Source organism: Papaver somniferum, chromosome 9 (genome assembly GCF_003573695.1).
Source record: "Papaver somniferum cultivar HN1 chromosome 9, ASM357369v1, whole genome shotgun sequence".
NCBI lineage: Eukaryota > Viridiplantae > Streptophyta > Magnoliopsida > Ranunculales > Papaveraceae > Papaver > Papaver somniferum.
Window position 1 is genome coordinate 23825729 of NC_039366.1, and position 19594 is coordinate 23845322.

A 19594-nucleotide genomic window follows, 5' to 3' on the forward strand; every position below is an offset into this window, starting at 1 on the left:
CACAACTTACCAAATAAAGCTAGCTAAAACAAAGATCTGGTTAAAAGAAAAGAAAGGAGATGAAACTTATGCTCAGATCCGGCCCAAAAATGAACCAAATTTGAGCAGGAAAGAGTTCCGGTGAGTGAGGGTTTTTTCTCCTTATCGGGGAATGAGATATGAGAAAGGGGTTGTTCTAGTGGAACAGAACAAACTATGTCGATCCAAGAGCACCTTCAGTCCTATATAAAATGGTGGATGTAAGAATCCGCAACAATACTCACTCATGGGGGCTTTTTATTTGTATTCTAGATCCTAGTTAGAAATTCGGGATACGGAAAACATTTGGAACATGATACGTACGAGTATTATATGGATTTGTAAGAGTCAAATTCGGTCAAAAATTCGACCAACGGTTCGTGATTCGACAGTAATACGGAACGACATACGTACGTTCATCTTTAACATAATCTGTCCTTAGATATTATAATTTGATAATTTTGATGAACTAAACATATGATATATTACAATAAGCAAATAACAGATTTGTTGGTGATATTGGATTTAGGTTGATGTATTAATATTTTAAAAGTCAAAAATATAATAAAGAATATAAATTTAGTGATGATTATGTAATTCGCAAAATACACGTATAATTCGTTTTGGTTTAGAAATTTGTGAAACTAAAGCGTGTGATACGTACGGATTCGGTCGATACGGATATAATTCGTGAACTTATTGGCTAGGAGTCAGAAGCAAAACTATTTTACTTCACAAAAAAAGGACTTTTCTGCTTCTAGAAGTCGTTCTGAAAAATTATTGTCAAACTGACTTCTAACTTTTTAATTTCTAGAAGTCCAAAAATAATTTCTGAATGTACATCCAAACACCCTATAAAAATCTTGTTTGGGGAATTTTTTGTACGCTTCCATTATTAGAGGTGAACATAGGACTTTCAAAGATGTCATAGATCAGTTTATTTTAATGCCATGAAAAACTGTGTGTTTTTTTTATTGTTCTTTTTCTTTTATCCTGAGCATTGTTCTGCATGACGTTTAGTTCACCAACATTGATATTCACTCCATTTTGGATTATATTAAGGTATTACACTTTTCTATGGATTAGTTAGCTAAACAAGGCTTATTGTTTTTCTTTCTTTTTTTTCTTTTCATAAAAGAAGCGTACCTCAAACTTGTATTAATAAAGCCGAAATCTGAGATTGACTAGATAAACAAGGCTTATTGTTGGGTATTGGATAAAACAGATCAATAGGTTCCTGCAATCAGTTCTCGTGTTCACTGTTTCTAGAGAGACCAAACCAAATGGCTCTTGCAAAAGGACAGAACCGAAAAAGGTGTTGTTCCGATTCTTGATCTTGAGAATCACACATTGGGCACTTTGTGTTTATGTCCGAATTATGAGCTCCGAGTCTTAAATTTGTTGGAAGGGCTTTTTGAGCTAATTTCCAAACAAATAATTTGATTCTCGGAATTACCTGTATCTTCCATATTTTTGTCAAGGAAAAGTATTTAGGCTATTATCTTCTTGGTTTTGGTTTATAATAAAGTTATATACATTTTTTTCCGAGAAGACTCCTGAGGGGTGATGTTGCCATCTTATTCTGTCTTGTTCTTGTCTTTTCGGAGAAATGGCTAGCTTATACCTGGTTCGAAGTAAGTATTGAGCTTGTCTTGATCCCAGGTATCATCAGGAGTCATTAAATCACTTACCCTATGCGGAATATGATCTTGAATATTAATGGGTTTTTGAATAATATCTGTATTAGGCACCCATTTATCTTCCCAAATTTTCGCAGAAGCTCCATTTTTTACTTGCCAGAAAAAATTGCCTTTAATGAGCTCCAACCCCCTTTTTATGCTAGTCCAAATCCATGATAATTTAGAAGACCTTGAGAATTCCAGAGGGTGGGATTTTGGGAAATATTTAGCTTTGAGAAGTTGAACCCACAGTTGATCTTGTTCTGAGATGAGACGACTGGCAAGTTTAGTAAGGAGAGCTATGTTAAATTGGTGGGGATTCTTAATACCTAGACCCCCTTGAGAAACAGGCTTGCAGATGCTGATCCAGGCCTTTATATATCCTCCTCTGCTTTTGGGTTTATTTTTATTCCACCAAAGTCTCTTTGGATTTTGTCTATTTGATCTAGCGTTTCTTTAGGGAGAGAAAGCACTTGCATCTGCTAGGTTGGAAATCCTTGAATGATGGACTTTATTAGGACTGTTCTGCCAGCTTGAGAAAGTAATCTAGATTTCCAGCCTTGAAGAGTGGCATAGTATTTTTGAAGCAGAGGTTTGAAGTTTTCTTTTCTATTTTATCAAAGAAAAGAGGGGTCCCTAAATATCTCTCATTTTTTGTCAGTAAGGGAACTTTTAGGATCCTCGCGATAATTTTCCCGTGCTTCGGATGAATTCTAGGGCTGAAGTAGATACCTGATTTTTGGAGGTTTACCATCTGACCTGTAATCTCGCCAAATCTTGATAGGATATCTAACAAGTTTGTTGCCTCGCCTAGATTAGCTCTTGTGAATAAAAAGCAGTCATCTGCGAAGAAAAGGTACGAAATATTCGGGGCATCTTTATTAATCTTGAGTCCCGAAATTTTATTTTCGGAAACAAGTTTTTCCAGGAGTCTAGAAAGAATCTCCATGCATATTAGGAAAAGGTATGGAGAAAGTGGATCACCCTGTCTTAGGCCTCTAGAGGTGGAGAAATTTGGACCCGAAGAGCCATTTAGAAGGATAGAAAAGGAAGTGATAGAAATGCATTGCATTATGAGGTTAACCCAAGAACTACAAAAACCAAAAGCTAGGAGAGCCGATTTAATGAAATTCCACTCTACTCTGTAAAAAGCTTTAGAGAGGTCTAATTTTAATGCGAAATTTCCTTTTGTAGCTTTTGAATTTTTCATAGAGTGAATAAGCTCATGAGCAATGATAATGTTGTCCGTGATTTGTCTCCCCGAAAGAAAGGCAGATTGATTAGGGGATATTATCTTGTTTATGATAGGTTTTAGCCTGTTAGCAAGAATCTTGGAAATGATCTTGTAAATTGTGTTACTCGGGCTGATGGGCCTAAAATCTACAGGGGTTTGTGGGGTTGTTATTTTAGGAATCAGGGTTATGAAGGAATAATTTAATTCTGGGTTCAGGATTCCGGTTTTAAAAAAGTTATTGAACGGTATAGATTGTATCCGGGCCCAGTATATCCCAGTTGGCTTTAAGAAAACCTGATTGAAACTCATCTGGTCCTGGAGCACCCCACTGATTCATTTTGGAGATTGTCTTCCAGATTTCCTTTTTTGACGGAATAGCAATTAATGAAGAATTTTCGACCTCAGAGATGCAAGGATCAATAATATCTGATAAGTCTTCCATCGAATTTTTATTCTGTGATGTGCCTATCTGGGGAAAATGGTTTACTAGAAGGGTATTGATTTGATCTCTGTCTGAAATATAGAGACCCGAGGGCTCTCTAAGAGAGTTTATAGAATTGATTCTTTTCCTATTGGAAGCTGTAGCATGAAAGTATTCTGTGTTTTGGTCAAATTCCTTGAAAATTTTGTCTCTTGAAATTTGATGATAGTAATCGTCTTTAATTTTGTACCATGTGCCTAAATACCACTCTAATTCTCTACTCAAACCACACCAAATCAATTTCTTCTTCCTTCATCAATTGATTTCTTCACTTAAATCTTTCTAATTTAATTTTTGTTTAAGTAAGAGTTTTAATTTTTGTTTTGCTCATCAATGTCGAAGACTCAAAGGGAAAAAAGGAAACATAGAACGAGATTTACTACTTTGGAAGATCATCACATGATTAATCAGTACCTTGCTATTGGTTATCACAATTATTCGGATAAAAAATTGTTTTGAGAAGTGCTTTCTAATAAATTTGTGGAAGCTTGTGGCGGAAATCGGTACGACAACACTTTAAAAAGCGTTCGTAATCGGTTTAGCAAAATCAAGGGTGAAGTGGATAACTTCTCCGGTTGTGTTGCAAGAGCCGTAATAGCTAATCCGGGCATTGACTCTATTAACCGGGTATGTTATTTATATATGTTTATTATAGTTTTCGTATATGTTATTATTAAATAGATTAATATATGCGTATCTTATTTATGGTTTGTTTACAATTATGTAGATGTTAATTGCAAAAAGTTTATATCTTGACATATACAAAAGAGATTTTGAACGAGATGTTGAGTGGAACATGCTTAAAGATGTTCCAATTGGGTCCGTCGGTGAAACTGAAGATATGGAAGAAGATTGTAATCCTCCGTCATCTCAAATTCATGAAAATTTCTTTAATATGTTTAGCTCTCCACCCTCAAGTTCCCAAAACCCACCTTCAAGCCAATTTGTCGAGAATCAATTTACAAATAATATCCCTATCGTTATCCCTTTTCCATCAGGATATACCCCTAGTACGACCCCAATCACCATACCTGGAACATCGTCTGGTGGATTTACCAGAGATAAACGCATTTGAAAAGCAGCGAAAAAGCCCAAATTAATAAAAACTTGGTTGGGAAAAGTAAATACGCCACACCACCCTCGCAAGACTCTCAGATGAGTGATGCGGGTAGTAAACTTGTTGATTATCTAAAAGAATCCCGAACGATTGTCCCATCTCGTCAGCTCCAACAAAACCAAATTATGAAAAGATTGTTAGAGACAACTCAACAACAAATTCAGGCTGCTCAAATGAAAGAAGAAAGAGAAATAATGAGGTTGGATCTCGAAAAAATGACTCCAAAGGCAAGAAAGTACTTTGAAATCAACATAATGTCATATTGGCCAAGCAGATGCAGAACGAACAAGATATTCCGTTCAATTTTTAATAGCTTAGCTTAATCGTTTTGTTTCTTTTAAGTAAGGTCGTATTTTCGTTCAGGTAACCCGTTAAATTTGTAATAGATTAGTTTAATTATTTTTTTTGTTTTTAAGTAAGGACGCATTTTAGTTCCGGTGCTGTAGTTTAGTAACGGTAATGTAGTTTCGGTAAAAATTATGTATTTCTATTTTCGATGATTTGAATTATATTTTGGGGTACCAACGGATATTTAGTAACGGCTAATTTCCAATAGCTAAATTCCAACGGCTACTTTAAATGCCTATTATAAATTGTCATAATCTTCCACAACAAAAAACAATCCGATATAATTTTCTTAGTATCCTCAGTGTCTCTCTCTTTGTTTTTTGTTTTTGAAGATAATGGTAGTGGTTGGGTATACACTAGAAGAAGATATTGCAATCACCACAGCGTTTGTAAATGGTTGTAATCTGCTAAGGGAAGATACCCAATTCCTCTCCGCCTATGAACAATGGACGGTGGTGTTCGATGGCTTTGTACAAGCGTTTGGAAACATTAATAACCGAACAAGACAACAAGTTCAACAACGCCAACTTCAAATTGATCTAATGGTTCACAAGTACGTCCAAATTCAAAAAAGTATTCATGGTTACGCCCCACATCACATGAAAACCGTAGGTCAATCTATAATGCTTTTGATATTTGAAATGTTGTTTACTCATACACACCTTGCTCTAAGACTTGGTTTGACTTTTTCATTTGGATTTCCGGATATGTTATCAAAATATTCAAAAACATTACTCCATAATTGGTTGTCGGTGTCCTGAGCTCTGTTCAGAATATTATTTTTTGCTTCAATTCATGCTTGTGTAAGAGCAACATCTTCTTCTTTACTGAATCTTACCATTTTTATATAACAGAGGTATGATAGACTTTTGGGATAGCTTCACTTTGGAAAGTGATTTGCTATATATAGAGATATGATGAGAGGATTTAGAATTTAAAAAATAGACTGTTATACAGTACAAATAACAATGAAAAATAGATATGTCGTTAAAAATAGATAGTCTAAAATAGTCGTTATACAGTGAAAAAAACATATCCGTTAAAAAGTCTAAAAACTAGCCCTTTATATTCAAAACCATGGAAAATTTTCACTGCCATGATGTTGGTACGTGGTTGTACTTTGATTTAATGGCTCGGACGGATTAGAACCTAAGTAAGGTTCTTCTTGACTATTTGGAACAAAAGTACCCGTCGACGGGCCCGAATCACGAGACTGACCTTGATTAGATGACTCACTTATATATAGTGCTTGATCCGGTTTCACAAATCTCACATGGGGTGGTTCCCCGTATTTGATTTGGTGTTGCAGCTCCAATGTGTAGTCGTAAACCTATTGTTGTGTAGCCAAGTATTTTTATTGCATCGCCTGATATGCATTGCGCCACATCTTCTGTAAACAACAAGGAAGGACGTGAGTTTAATTATTTTTTACAAGTAAAATATATTTGAATTAAACGTTATATTATACTCACAGGTGTACCCAGGCTGACTTCATAGTTGGGTTGAGGAAACATTCCCAAATACTCCATTCCAACAGGTGGATAAGTCGCCTGAAAGTTGCGGCCACATATTTTAGCTGTCGTTTCGCTTGGTGGATGTGGGAAGAGATGATATTCAGCATGCACCAACTGTTCCGTGTATGTGCTTCGTCGTTGCGGTGCTGGTCGGCATACATACACATCGTTATCTTGGGTGCCATACAAATCCCTGTTTCCTTCATGTACAATCACACCCCTATACTTCCCAACTGACTTCTTATTCCACCACAACTTATAATGTTGATCGGATACTTCATCATAATGCATGCCATTAACATTCTGGTCCTGGTACAAATATGCATTTGTAATGTATATTATTGAATCAGGAGGGTTGCGCGGTATTACAGTGATTCCAAGAATTTGTTTGAGACATCGTTCGCCCAGGTACAAGACGTTGTGACCATACTCCCCTGGTCTAGTTCTCCATCCACTATACTCCCCTGGCGACCAAAACACGGAATCGAATGCAAATTTATCAATCTGGTTACGCACAGTAGTCACAGAATGGGAACCTGAATCTCTCTGACTGCCTTTTCCTAATAGTTTTTGTGATCCATCATATAACCTTCCAGCTGGCCATGGATCCATATTTTCTTTTTCAGCTTTTGTATAGGGAAATAGACATCGGAAATATGCCCAAAACCAAGGCTGCAACATTATTAATTATTTTTAACAACTATAAACAATATAATGTAACCAACAAAAAAACAAGAAAGGAAAGTAAGATTACAAGTGGGTTTGGAATTTTACCATCAAAGGAAACGAGAAGAACTGCAATTCAGGAACGTTACCCGTGACTCCGGTACTCAAGCCCCTTAACATATAGGCATACACCGCCGAACCCCAATCATATTGGCTTAGCGAATTTAAATCCCTCATTATACGAAGCCATTTATAATCAACAACACTGTTCTTGTTTGGGAAAAAGACATTCCCAAAAAACCAAATCAAAAACCATCTTGCAATTTGCTCCTGCATTAATACATCGTTTTCTAGGCCGAGTCTATGTTCCAGAAACGCTAATATTAAACTCTTCTTGATCCCCTTGCATCTATCCAGAACTTTTTCTCTCAAACCAACTATGTCTTCTTGTCTAACTTCGTGTACTCCAGTAACCTTAATTGAATTTTCACCTTTCCTTTTTCTAGTAGAACATTTCGGCTCAAGATATGGGAGAAAACAGTCTATGGTATCGGGAGCCATGTCATTTATTTCCTCATTACTAATTGGACCTAATGATATGTGCATACCTAGGCCAATAGGAATTCCGGTAATTTGGATGAAGTCTAATGGGGTAAACCCTATTTCAAAACTAGGGAAGTGAAATGTATTGGTGGTATGCCACCACCTTTCAAATATACCGGTAGTTAGGCAGTTGTCTTGTAGTTTTGGATACTGTACTTTGAAAATGGAACCGAACCCACAGTTATCCATAATCTGTTTAGCAATTGGAAACCTAGAAATTGAGTTATACATATCATGAATTGGACTTATACTACTTCGATGTCTCAACGATTCCGAACTACTCACTGTTGTATCAAGGATTTTCAATTTATGATCACTATGTTCTATTGAAGAAACCGGTAATCTATCTTCCATAATTCGTTGAAATGCATCCGAGTCCATCTACGGCACACAAGTACACAAAAATCATCACAAAACAATCCATTTTATTCAAAAAACGGCTACAATGGATATATTTTACAAAGACCAACAGCAAGAATCAGCCACATTGTCTACTAAACTACAACAATCCAAAATCACCAATACCATATCCATATTCATTTAATCATTTCTCAATAATTTAATCATTCATCAAACATAAATCATTCATCAATCCTAAATCATCAAAAACAATACCATATCCATATCAATTAACAACATATCCATATCAAAATTGATTCATACACAACACCTTGTTTGATTCAATCCACGAAATACCATAAATTCAATCAACAATGTCCTAAACTATCAAACAACATACAATAATGCATTGTAATCGACCCAACATCACGAATTTAATCATAATCGAACTCAAATCAAATTTAAACCCTAAATTTTTAATCACTCACCTTGGAGGATTTGGATGATGAACCACGAAATTAAAGAAGGTAAATGCTTCACTTGATGTTAATGAACAAATCCATTCAATTTGAGCTCCAAAATCGCACAACAATGTCTCCAAATCAAAAGTGTTGAGGAAGAGATAAAAAAAGAAGAAGGATGGGGAAAACAAGAATGGTCGACTAGTTTTGCTTCTGTGTTCTTAAACCCATGGAATGCGTACTCAGTACCCGTTTTTTGATCAAGTCAACGAGTTGACTTATACGGGTACTGAGTACGCGTATGACACTATTCATAGGATACTGAGTACGCGTCTCTTATAGAGAAGGGATGAGAGGGAACCATAACAAGACTGCCTTTCATGTGCCATCCCTTCCCTACATTTGAGGGATAGGGAAGGAATAGCTAGCAACATAATGCTAGCTCTTAAACTATCGATTCAACTCTCTCATCTCTGTACATTCCCATCACTGATCAATTATAGAAGTAGATATGGAAGAGTTGGAGTTAATATACGGAAGCCAGCATGAGAAAAACTAGCAGCTGATAACGTAACATACCATGCATTCTTGTCCTTGGTGAGTCTGTGATTCGTTGATCCTGGTAATAGTTGTCTTTTTAATTATTTTTTTTGGCACCAGAAATTTAGGAGAACATGGTATTCGTGTATTGGAAAACTTAAGATATACTATGAAATATTTCAATGTTCAGTGATGTCACATCTCTTTTATCCAACGGTTGCGTAGCTACGAGTTCGTTTTTGATCTCGCATTGTGCGTAGGGATGGTCATGGGGCGGGTATGCCAATCCTAATCACTGTCCCGTTCGTTAAAAAAATTATCCATACCCGTCCCGTTATCCACATGAATTGGGGCGGGTGGGTATGGGAATACCCATATGGGTCGGGTTTTCCATGGATTACCCGTAAGACTGAGCTAATACATAAATTTGCTTATAATCACAACTTATATTTGATTCAAACAAAAATAATAACATAAGAAAAATGCATTCTAAAAGCTTAAATTCAATAATTTGTCTTAAAGTGAACAAAAGAATCCGTTAATGGCTTAATTATTACTCCCTCCGTTACTTTTTAATAAGCCATTTTCTATAAATAAATATTTCAAAAAATAGGCCAGTTTCATAATTGGGAAAGTCAAATGTTACTTTAATTTTCTGGGGTCATTTTTCTTTTTAACTTCTTTTGATGACAAGTGTTATGTGGACCATTTCACTTATTTCTTTGGCTGACAAGTGTCATGAGACCATTTCACTTAACTTCTTTTATTGACAAGTGTCTAGAGGACCATTTTCAATATTTAGTTCTCTTAATTTCCTTAATTTTCTCAAAAAAAGAAACTGGCCTATTAAAAAGTAACGGAGGGAGTAGTTTTTCTACTTTTTCCTTTTGCTTTTTATCTTCGTCCACGTTAACTATTTCATCATCTACTTCATTTTCTCTATTTTAACATTTAGAGGATGCATCTGATCACAACGAAAGAGCCAAAATGATGAATGTACAAGAATGATCAAGAGTATAATAAATGAAAGGAAACTCGACTAAGTGGTGGAAGTATGAAAATTCGATACAAATTCTTGCATAAAAGTTTAAACCATTATAATATGAAAAGTACGTGGCGGGTATGCGACGGGACCTTTAACCTCGTCCCACCCCATTCCCGTAACTTAGATTTCGGGTATTACCCATATCCATATCCATACCCAACCCCTCCCCATTTATAAGGGGAAATCTTACCCAAACGGGACGGATACCCATACAAATAGATTTGGGTGGGGCAAATGGCCATGTGAGCGGTCAAAAAATTTTCCCTCTCCGACTCTCGTTAAGAAATCTGTATAATGTTATATCAAGTGACGGTACAAATGAACAATTTATTTCACATATCTTATATTGGCATGATTGAATATGTTCGTAATCCTTTGTCTAATTCATTTGAGACAAATACAGAAGTAACAAAATGTCTGGCACTGGAATATCGGTCTTTTTCACTTGTATTTTCATCAAGTCCCACAGAAGTAAGCACAGTTTATTGCCCGAATTCTAAGATAAGAAATATAAGAATCATACGTTCGCCATTTCTCCTGCATATCACACACGACCAATTATTAAGCATATTAATGAGCGTATCCACGTTAGCTGGACTGCCCAACATACAAATCTTTCGAAAGTTTGACTTGAGAAATTTTATATTTAGATCATAAAATACTAATATCTAGCTGGTTCAACATTCAGAATTCCCTGGGTGTTGCGGGGGTATATAATTGGATGGATGCCCGTAACAGTTGCCATACACCTCTCTGCTCTCTCTCTCTCTTAAAAATCACATCCAGCACCATGTCCGCTAAACAATTAGGTGATGCCAGTGATGCTCCGTCTCAGAAAGATATAGGTAAGCTGCTTCTGGAATCTCAAGAGCTGATGTTTAATAGGCTTGAAGGCCTACTTTCGAACGTGCTCATTGAATCACAGGCGAAACTAGTTGAATCCCTAACTAGAGTTTTAGAGTCTCAATTTTCTAAACTATTAGAATCCCAAACTAAACATTTAGAATTTCAAGAAAACACTCAACCCCAAGTGTCAGAGATAGTAAGAAGAAGCATCAGTGATACTGCAGGGGATGAATACTTCGAAGAAGAAAAAGAAGAAGGTAACCATACCCTTTTGTTTGATTACATAGCAGGTATTATCTTCTTCTTTTTTCTTTCTGAGATGGTGTTTCTAAAGCATGTTAGAGTTAGCTGATTTATTTTATTTTCAACGCAGAAAACGCACAATTCTATCAGAGTATGTTAGAGTTAGCTGACCATACACAATTTTATTAGAGTATGTTAGAGTTAGCTGATCATACACAATTTTCTAGTAACTATTAGTCATATCAATATAGTCAAACTCATATTTCGGCTCTCAGGGGAATTCTGGGTGTTTTCCGGTGCTTGTGTCGAATTTTATTCCTTTAACATACATATACATAGATCAAGAAAATAAAATATGGCTTTTCTTAAATACAAACCGTAGATTTATTAACCATAACTCATTTAAAATAAGTATACATCGACCGAGAAAAATATATACCAAGTATACTGCACGGGTTATACCATACCACTAAAATTGTTTTCTGGTATACCATATCACTTAGTCTTGGAATCTCCGTCCAAACGAGTCCTCAAAAAAGGATCTTGTGGCTCTACATCTCCACCCACGGGTGAGTGTTAGACGAAAAATAATTTTTTCGGTCCGTTCAAGCTCTCCATCTCCAACCCGATTAACACCATTGTATCGTCTTATATGTCTTATAGGCGCTTAAATCTCATCACCAGATTCACCGCCAAAAACAAAATGGTACTATCTTCGTTTCAATTTACACATAAATCTCCCTATTATTATGAAACGGAGGGAGTATTTTCTTTGATTAGTTTCTTTAAAGAGATGTATGCTTATTCTTCTCTATATTGATTTCACGGATAAGATTAGAACAACAAATCCTCTTCTTCGATCAATCAATCACTAACTTTTAATTCTTGTTTGTGAATGAAATCCACGTATGAATTACTTTTATCAATTTGACTCTTTTTTTACATTGATTTTTCGTAAAATATTCATACCGGGATTTCCGTTCAAATCTCGGATTTATCTCGGCCGAGTCAACCGAAAATCTAGTCTGGGCGAAATCATAAAATTCGTTCACTATTGCAGGGAAACTGTAAATTTCGTCGGGTCTCGGCTGAAATCGACTACATTGAGTCATGCCATATTATTTTCTTTGACCAACCAACCGAACAGTTGTTTTACAGCATCAATAATTTCTTTTGATCCGTTCTAACAATAGAGATAAGATATATATGTACTCTTAACTTCCTTCAATCTGGCGTAACATAGAAAATTTGATCAAGTTTTAAGCGAGTTCGCCGTGATAATCATTAACCAAATGACCGCTGCCATGGTGGGACGTTCGCCCGAAGAAATCGGCACAAAAATATTATTTTTCCTGACACGGCGCGAAAGTATCGTTTTTCCCGACACAATGTGAAAATATCGTTTCTTCTGACTCGAGTTGAAAGTATCATTTTTTCTAAAATAGAAAATTAGTTGGCAAAATGGCTATGCATTCAATTTTCGAAAATTGTGCCTAAAGCGAAAGTATCACTTTTCTTGAAACGGAGGGAGTACATCGTTTTATTAGTTGCAACGTAGATTTCTTTAAAACCTTTCTAACGAGATAAAATTTGTAAAATTTCAAGACACTGGATTTTTAGATATGTTATATTAAAGTTTGGGTACCAATTATACCCATAGAAAAATAGGATACATAAGTAATTGTACCAAAAAATAGGGATAATTTTGTGAAAAATAACCACCAAAAGTTTGGAAAAAAAAGTCATGCTTTACATTGATACAAAGTCACTATACATAGAGACCTTTCTCACTTCGCTCGATCTAATTAATCCATGTGTTTTTCCTGTCGTGTTATCAAGAAGAGGATGATGGAGTGGCAATATTCATTGAGGATGGCACCTGTTACGAACTCGTGGATGCAGTGACGAAAAACAACTGGGAAGCAGCAAAAAGGATTTACGAGGCGGATCCTGAAGCTATTAATCGAGGGCTCACAAATATCTCATCTACAATGCTGCATTTAGCTGTAGGTTATAATGCAAGTATGACTTTCGTGGAGGAAGTTGTGAAACGCATGACACCAACCGCGGTTGCATATAGATCAACCGAGTGTGGGGACACAGCACTTCATACTGCTGGCTTTTACTATGGGCGAACTGAAGCTGCTAAACTGATGGTAAATAAAAATCCTACGTTGACTCAGATACGTAATAAGGAAGGACTGGTACCACTCGAATATGCTTTGCATTATCTTACAATCGGTCAGAAAGAGATAGTTGAGTATCTTTACTCTGTAACCCAAGATATAGACCCAAGTCCGTTCGTGGGCCATGATGGTGCTAGGTTATTATGCACTGCGATTGATGCCAATTTCTACGGTAGGGAAACAAAAATTTGCTTTAATACTTTTTAAGTGGTTTTCCATATCAGATACTAATATACAATACCTATACTAACCACCCTAACCATTATAAACTGCAGGTATGGCACTCTCTCTTGTGGAACGGTTTCCAAAATTAGTTATGGAGAAATCATTAGTACACGGTATGTGTGCATTAGAGTTATTGGCTCAAAGGCCTTTCACATTTCGGAGCGGAGCTAAGCTGACATGGTGGCAGAACTGCATGTATTCAAGTTTGTTAGCAATTGCCCTAACCATATGTTGTACATTTGAAATGATATTTTCTTAGGAAAGTGTATTACTTTATTAGGAAAAAAATCATCAGAACATATCTAAATGCGAATACTATATGCGGTGCAGTTATCCAAGTGGATCATGTAGGCAACGATGACACGGAAAACGAATGGGACGAAGAGAGCGAATGGGACGAAGAGACCCTTTCAGAAAACTCAGGAGGCACCAAAGCAGTTGAAGGGTTAATTAGTTCATCACAGAGAAAAGTTACACGAATAGTAACTAATTTGTTTTCATCGTGTCTCAAGCCTTGGTTAACACGAGGTATTTATTCCTTGAGAGAGTAGCTCGGTTTTAATTTAAGTTTCGATTGATGTGCCATGCATATTTAACAACGCCATATATCATGACTTCTATTTTTAATGCGGCTTGGTTTGATTCTTATCTCAGCGCTTCCTATCAAGAATCTGCAAAACCAAAAATTGATGCATCAACAAACTACAGCACTGCTTAAACAAATGCTCGTGAAAATCCTTAAAGTAACACGCAACAGGTCGGAGATACTTGATTTTCTGAAAGATAACCCTAATATCATGAAGACTGCTATAAAGCATGGAATCACAGAATTCATGGTGGAGAGTCTAGAACAGTTCAATTTCTTCTTGACTTACTATAGGTTACCAGAACACAACGTCTTAGAAATGGCTGTTGCGGAACGGAATGAACTGATAGTGAATCTCATATGTGAAAGCACTAACGACAAAAACGATCTGGTATCTAAAACAGATAATGACGGGAACACAATCTTGCATCACGCTGCCAAGTTAGCACGTCCCTCTCAACTCAATTCCATCCCAGGTGTAGCTATTCAGATGCAACGGGAATTGCACTGGTTTAAGGTAAAGGTCACAATTTCCTTTTCCATCTTATAAACTTTTTATGGAAGAGTTTAAGCCCGGAGGTTATATTAATAGCTAGGAGAAGAAAGAAAGAAAGAAAGGAAAAAAATACCCGATAGTGAGTTTGGAGCACAAGGCGTTGGTAATCATCCCACAGCGATTTTACTTCAATCCCACAAACAATTAGAGTTTCAGGAACTAATACTATTACAATTAGAGTTTTTCACTACTCCCTCTATTCTTTTAGCGGAGAACTAGTGTTTAGTTGTCCATCTATATAGGATAGTTTTATTTCCTCTATTCTGAATTTACTTTAATATTACTAGTTTTCATCAAAAGCAAAGGATAAAACAATTAAGAAGGGAGATATTTATAAAACTCGTATAAATTTTTTAATCTAACAGATTTGGTTTCTCTGCTTATATAATTTGGGCAGAGAGAATATACGACTAACGTTTGGGTTATCCCAAGCCCATAACTCATTTCAAAACAAAGTTTGAATTCATCTTAAACTCACTCGCTGATCTATATATAATAGGGGAACCTATTTAAATATCCTTCACTTTTTCTTTCTTTGTAAAAATATCGTAGATATGGTGTATTTTAAGTGGATAATAACACAGAACTAATGCTTTTTCGGATAACGAAACTGAATTACTAATATGTTAACGACTCATAAGAACGTCAACTTGGAAAAATTGACATAATATAATGTTAGATGTGCCAAAAATTAGACCCTAAAACCTTAAAAATACCCCGTAGAAATATTTGTGAAGAATCCTAAAAATAAAGGGTATTTATTAAATTCCCAATATATTCAACACTTCCTTTAATTACCCAAATGCATTAGACTTCCTTACATGTTTTATCTACTGAGTGTCATAATCTATACCTAAGCTCTCTGCTATCCTAGTCTTTGATTTTCATGAAAAAAATAAAACTGAAGTGGTCGCCTAACATTCGCTGTTGGTGATACACATATCGGAAACTGAATTTTGTCATCTTCCTAATATGATAAAATTCTCAGAAAACATGTCACTTGCATAATTTTCAAACGTAATGTATTAGACATGAAAACATGACACTTGCATAATTTTCCCATCGTTGTAATAGGGATGGCAATTTACTTGGCGGTTCCCGAACCAGTAATTCTAGTGGTTAAGGTTGTTTTTTTTTTTACATGGATTTATTAACCCCAAACAATTTGGTATCCTGTAGGCTACAGCAGTGTTATACTTTTCATTACACCACATAGTTGCAATTTTAAGTGATGTTTGTTTTGGACTTATCATGAAGCACTTTGATAATCTAGTATTATCATATCATTCAGGGAGTAGAAAGCATTATGTCAGAAAATGATAAATTTAAGAGAAACAAAAAAGGGGAAACAGCTCATTTTCTCTTCACCGAAGAACACAAAAAATTGGTCAAAGAAGGTGAAGATTGGATGAAAGATACCTCTGGATCGTGCATGATAGTTACGGCCCTCATCGCGACTGTAGCATTTGCAGCTGCCTTTACCGTACCTGGAGGCAATATTAGTGACAGTAACAGCACTAAGAACGGTACCCCGGTGTTCTTGGGACAAGCCTCATTTACAGTGTTTGTTGTAGCAGACGCCTTAGCTTTAACCTCTTCCGTAACATCAGTACTCATGTTCTTAGCTATATACACTTCAAGATATGCAGAAACAGATTTCCTCAAGTCCCTACCGCGAAAGTTAATTATTGGTCTTGCAACTTTATTCATATCTATGGCTGCAATATTAGTAGCTTTTTGTGCCTCACTCTTCATCGTGGTTGAAGACAAATATCCCCAGGGTCTAATTCCCATAACGTTGTTTGGTTGTGCTCCTGCGGCTTTGTTTGCATGGCTGCAATTGCCATTGTTTTACGAAATGGTTCGTTCTACATACTGGGGCGGCGTCCTTGGAAACCATAGATATATGGATCCTAGATTTGAGAAGAAAAACAACAAGAAGAAAGAAAGTATACTAAGCCGAGTTAAAAAATTCATCACATCGTTCCGTCAATAACGAATTGAAAGGGTGTGTTCGCCCTGAATATTAGTTTATTTGTTTTTCCTAAAATTGCGTATTTTACTTATTGTTGTTGTTTATTACTCCTTCCGTCTTAAATTATTAGTCCCCTTTGACTAAATTAAGATATTAAGGAGATCGGAGGAGTGTACAAAACTATCTCTATTAAATGCTATGTTAATTCTATAATTGAAAGGAGTATATAGAGCATGTAAGAAAATTACTTATTTGAGAATTTTATTATTTATAGAAATGATTAAATAGAAGATAAAAATAAAAGTACTTATGGATTGATTTAGTAAATTTGTTTCTTATTTAAGAAGATATAATTTAATACGTTTAAATAGAAGATAAAAATAAAAATATTTCTGGATTGATTTTGTAGATTTGTTTCTTATTGAGCAAGATATCATTTAAGATTTTTGATTTGTTATATTTAAAAACAATTTTATGAGTGAAAAATATGACAATAAACAGAAGTTGGCCAGTATTTTAGTACAAAGGAAAATAGAATAGAGGACAGAAATTTTAGGACAGAGGGAGTAATACATAATTACATATTGCTCTTTTTCGGTTGTTGGTTGGATTTTCATTTTTTATTTGTTCTCTTTATAGCTAAAATCAAATAATTTATTAGGTATGGCTAAATACAACACACATTTTGGTTAATTAGAGCAATTCCTATGGGAATGAACAAACTCAAACATTTGTTCATCCACGTGGATGAACAAATTGAATTCTCCATTATAGGAAACAAAGCAAAATGAACAAATTGTGCTCCACTAATGATTTTATTAATATAAACTAATAAGAGTTGGGTCCCACTAGTGATTTTATTTATATAAATTATTAAGAGTTGGGTCCCACGAAATATTTAACTAATAAAAATAAACCCTAAATATCTTAAACGGGTTTTTGAGAGAGAAAAGCACTGGGCGTTTCTTCTTCCAACGTGGGTGTCATTGTTGTTGACGCCAGCGTTATTAGGGATAGCGCGCGCCATTACAATAGACGCGCGTCTGTTGTTGCGACTCGATGTTCAAATGAACAGATCTGTTCATTTGAACATCCATTTTCTTGGTTTGTTCATTCCATAGTGGGAGCAAAATGAACAAACTATGAGTTTGTTCATCCCATGGGAATTGCTCTTACAACCATATTTCAAAAATAATTTTTTAAAATAGAATATGATTTGGTACAATCCTTATCTTTTTCTTCATCCATATGTCTTTTCCACCGATCAATTTCTAATGGTTTTCCATCAAATTAGATTTGGGGTTTAAAATAAAACTAACTTTGAGTTTTGTCGTTCAAATGAAAATTATCCCCTTTGTTATAATCAATCACAATATCTATCCTCATAATCGTTTTCTCTCGTTGTTCTCTTCCTAATATACAAATTTCCTGATTTCTTTCGATTGTGATCTGAATTTATCGGATTTGATATAATTTTTGTTCAAATCTTTCTAATTGAATATTTGGTTACAGTCATTAACTACTAGTATTATCAAATAAATCATGGTTTTCTTTAAAACGATTTTAGGATGTACATATGATTATGGAATATGTATTTTGTTATCTAACGATTTCATTTTTGATGGCTCGCATATGCCAATTAGAAGATTATATGAGTCGTAACGGCGTCGTTTCCGTTGAATGCTCTCTTCAGATACATCAGCGGGAATGATTTTTTGAAAATGGTCATGATTCTACAATCTTTTGAAAATAGGTGGCTACAGGAAATGATCATGATAACGATGATTGGGCACACACTATACCTTATGGAACAATCTACCCCTTAAAAGCCTTGACAAATAAAGTTCTCACGTTAAACGATGATGAAACCCTTACTTCTTATTGGTCAAAATAGGGATTTTCTAATGCAGAAGTTATGACGAAGACACTTAGCAAAGTGTGCAAATATTATGTAATTATGGAAATCCACTCTCATACTAGTTGTTTTATACAATTATTATTACACTTCCTTTACACCAAATTTTTAGTTGTACCAGGTCGGCGTAGCCTATATTGGGCACATACGATATGCACCGGTTTGAGTCGTCATTCTATTATATTTCGTGCATATCGCTTTCTGAAGGATTGGTGTGGCTGAACTAATTGTCAACCAGACCTTGTTTGCCTATACAGGACTCCTTCCATCCCGTTTGTACCATTCTTAGTTACCCCCGCAAGTCCCTCTTGTAGCATATACAACTACTCTAAGTTTTACGCATTATTATTTCTTTTCTTTCATCTCCTGAATCGTAAAATAATTGAGTTTAATTGTCTAATTTTTCATAAACTAGTTGATGTCGATGTCACCGTAGTACAATGGTGATACCAATGACCTGAGTTCGAAACTCGTCAGCACCAAATTCTTACCAATTACGAAAAGGAACATTTTACAAACTAAGTTGTAAAACATCTGTCATGTAGAATCGATCATGTGTCCATGAACTTGCTTGGACGGCTCAGGCACAATTGGTCATTGGCTTTGTTCTTTTAGTTTGTAACTAGTAGGGGGTGGGAGTGGAGGGTGATGGAAATCTTATGGTTAGAGTTAAGTTTAAGAAGAGAGGATACTGGGTTCATTTTTAATGGTTATTATATGTATGTACTTTTATATCTTTGTTATTTATTAGGTGTAGTAATTAAAGATCAGTGTTCTCCTTATGTTTCTCATTCTCTATATTATCTTGATTCCTCCATTTGAAGAAAGCCTTTCTTGAATTTCCAAGGATGCATTATGTTAGAGCATTGCTCGGTTGAACCCACTAGCGTTGGTATGTCAAGTTAGTTGTCAATTTTAGTTGCCAAAATGCATTCTTGATTTAGCATACTAAAGATAATTTCGGACTAGATTAGGTCTAAGAAGTTGAATCTAAGCTATCCTTAAAGGATGAAGACT

The 19594-nt window shown here is 35.5% G+C and overlaps 1 protein-coding gene across 3 annotated transcripts; it reads left to right on the forward strand.

Moving 5' to 3' along the window:
* Positions 1-10809: 10809 nt before the first annotated feature.
* LOC113308343 lies at positions 10810-16824 on the forward strand. 3 transcript variants are annotated; one of them, XM_026556816.1, is made up of 6 exons: positions 10810-11148; positions 12974-13492; positions 13596-13748; positions 13876-14073; positions 14200-14648; positions 15979-16824. In XM_026556816.1, the coding sequence occupies exons 1-6, from the start codon at positions 10836-10838 to the stop codon at positions 16681-16683; spliced, it is 2337 nt and encodes a 778-aa protein (XP_026412601.1). In that variant the 5' UTR covers positions 10810-10835; the 3' UTR covers positions 16684-16824. The 3 variants fall into 3 exon arrangements, with proteins under 3 accessions (XP_026412601.1, XP_026412599.1, XP_026412600.1); XM_026556814.1 differs by having other exon boundaries at positions 10827-11181; XM_026556815.1 differs by having other exon boundaries at positions 10827-11181; positions 12977-13492.
* The last annotated feature ends 2770 nt before the right edge of the window (positions 16825-19594 follow it).

What these genes read in the sequence shown, in the direction of transcription:
- LOC113308343 (XM_026556814.1), top strand. Translation starts at nt 10,836, where the DNA reads ATGTCCGCTAAACAATTAGGTGATGCCAGTGATGCTCCGTCTCAGAAA. An exon ending in GCAGAACTGCATGTATTCAA is followed by an intron (nt 13,749 to 13,875) that starts GTTTGTTAGCAA and finishes TATGCGGTGCAG; the next exon opens with TTATCCAAGTGGATCATGTA. An exon ending in CAAGCCTTGGTTAACACGAG is followed by an intron (nt 14,074 to 14,199) that starts GTATTTATTCCT and finishes TTCTTATCTCAG; the next exon opens with CGCTTCCTATCAAGAATCTG.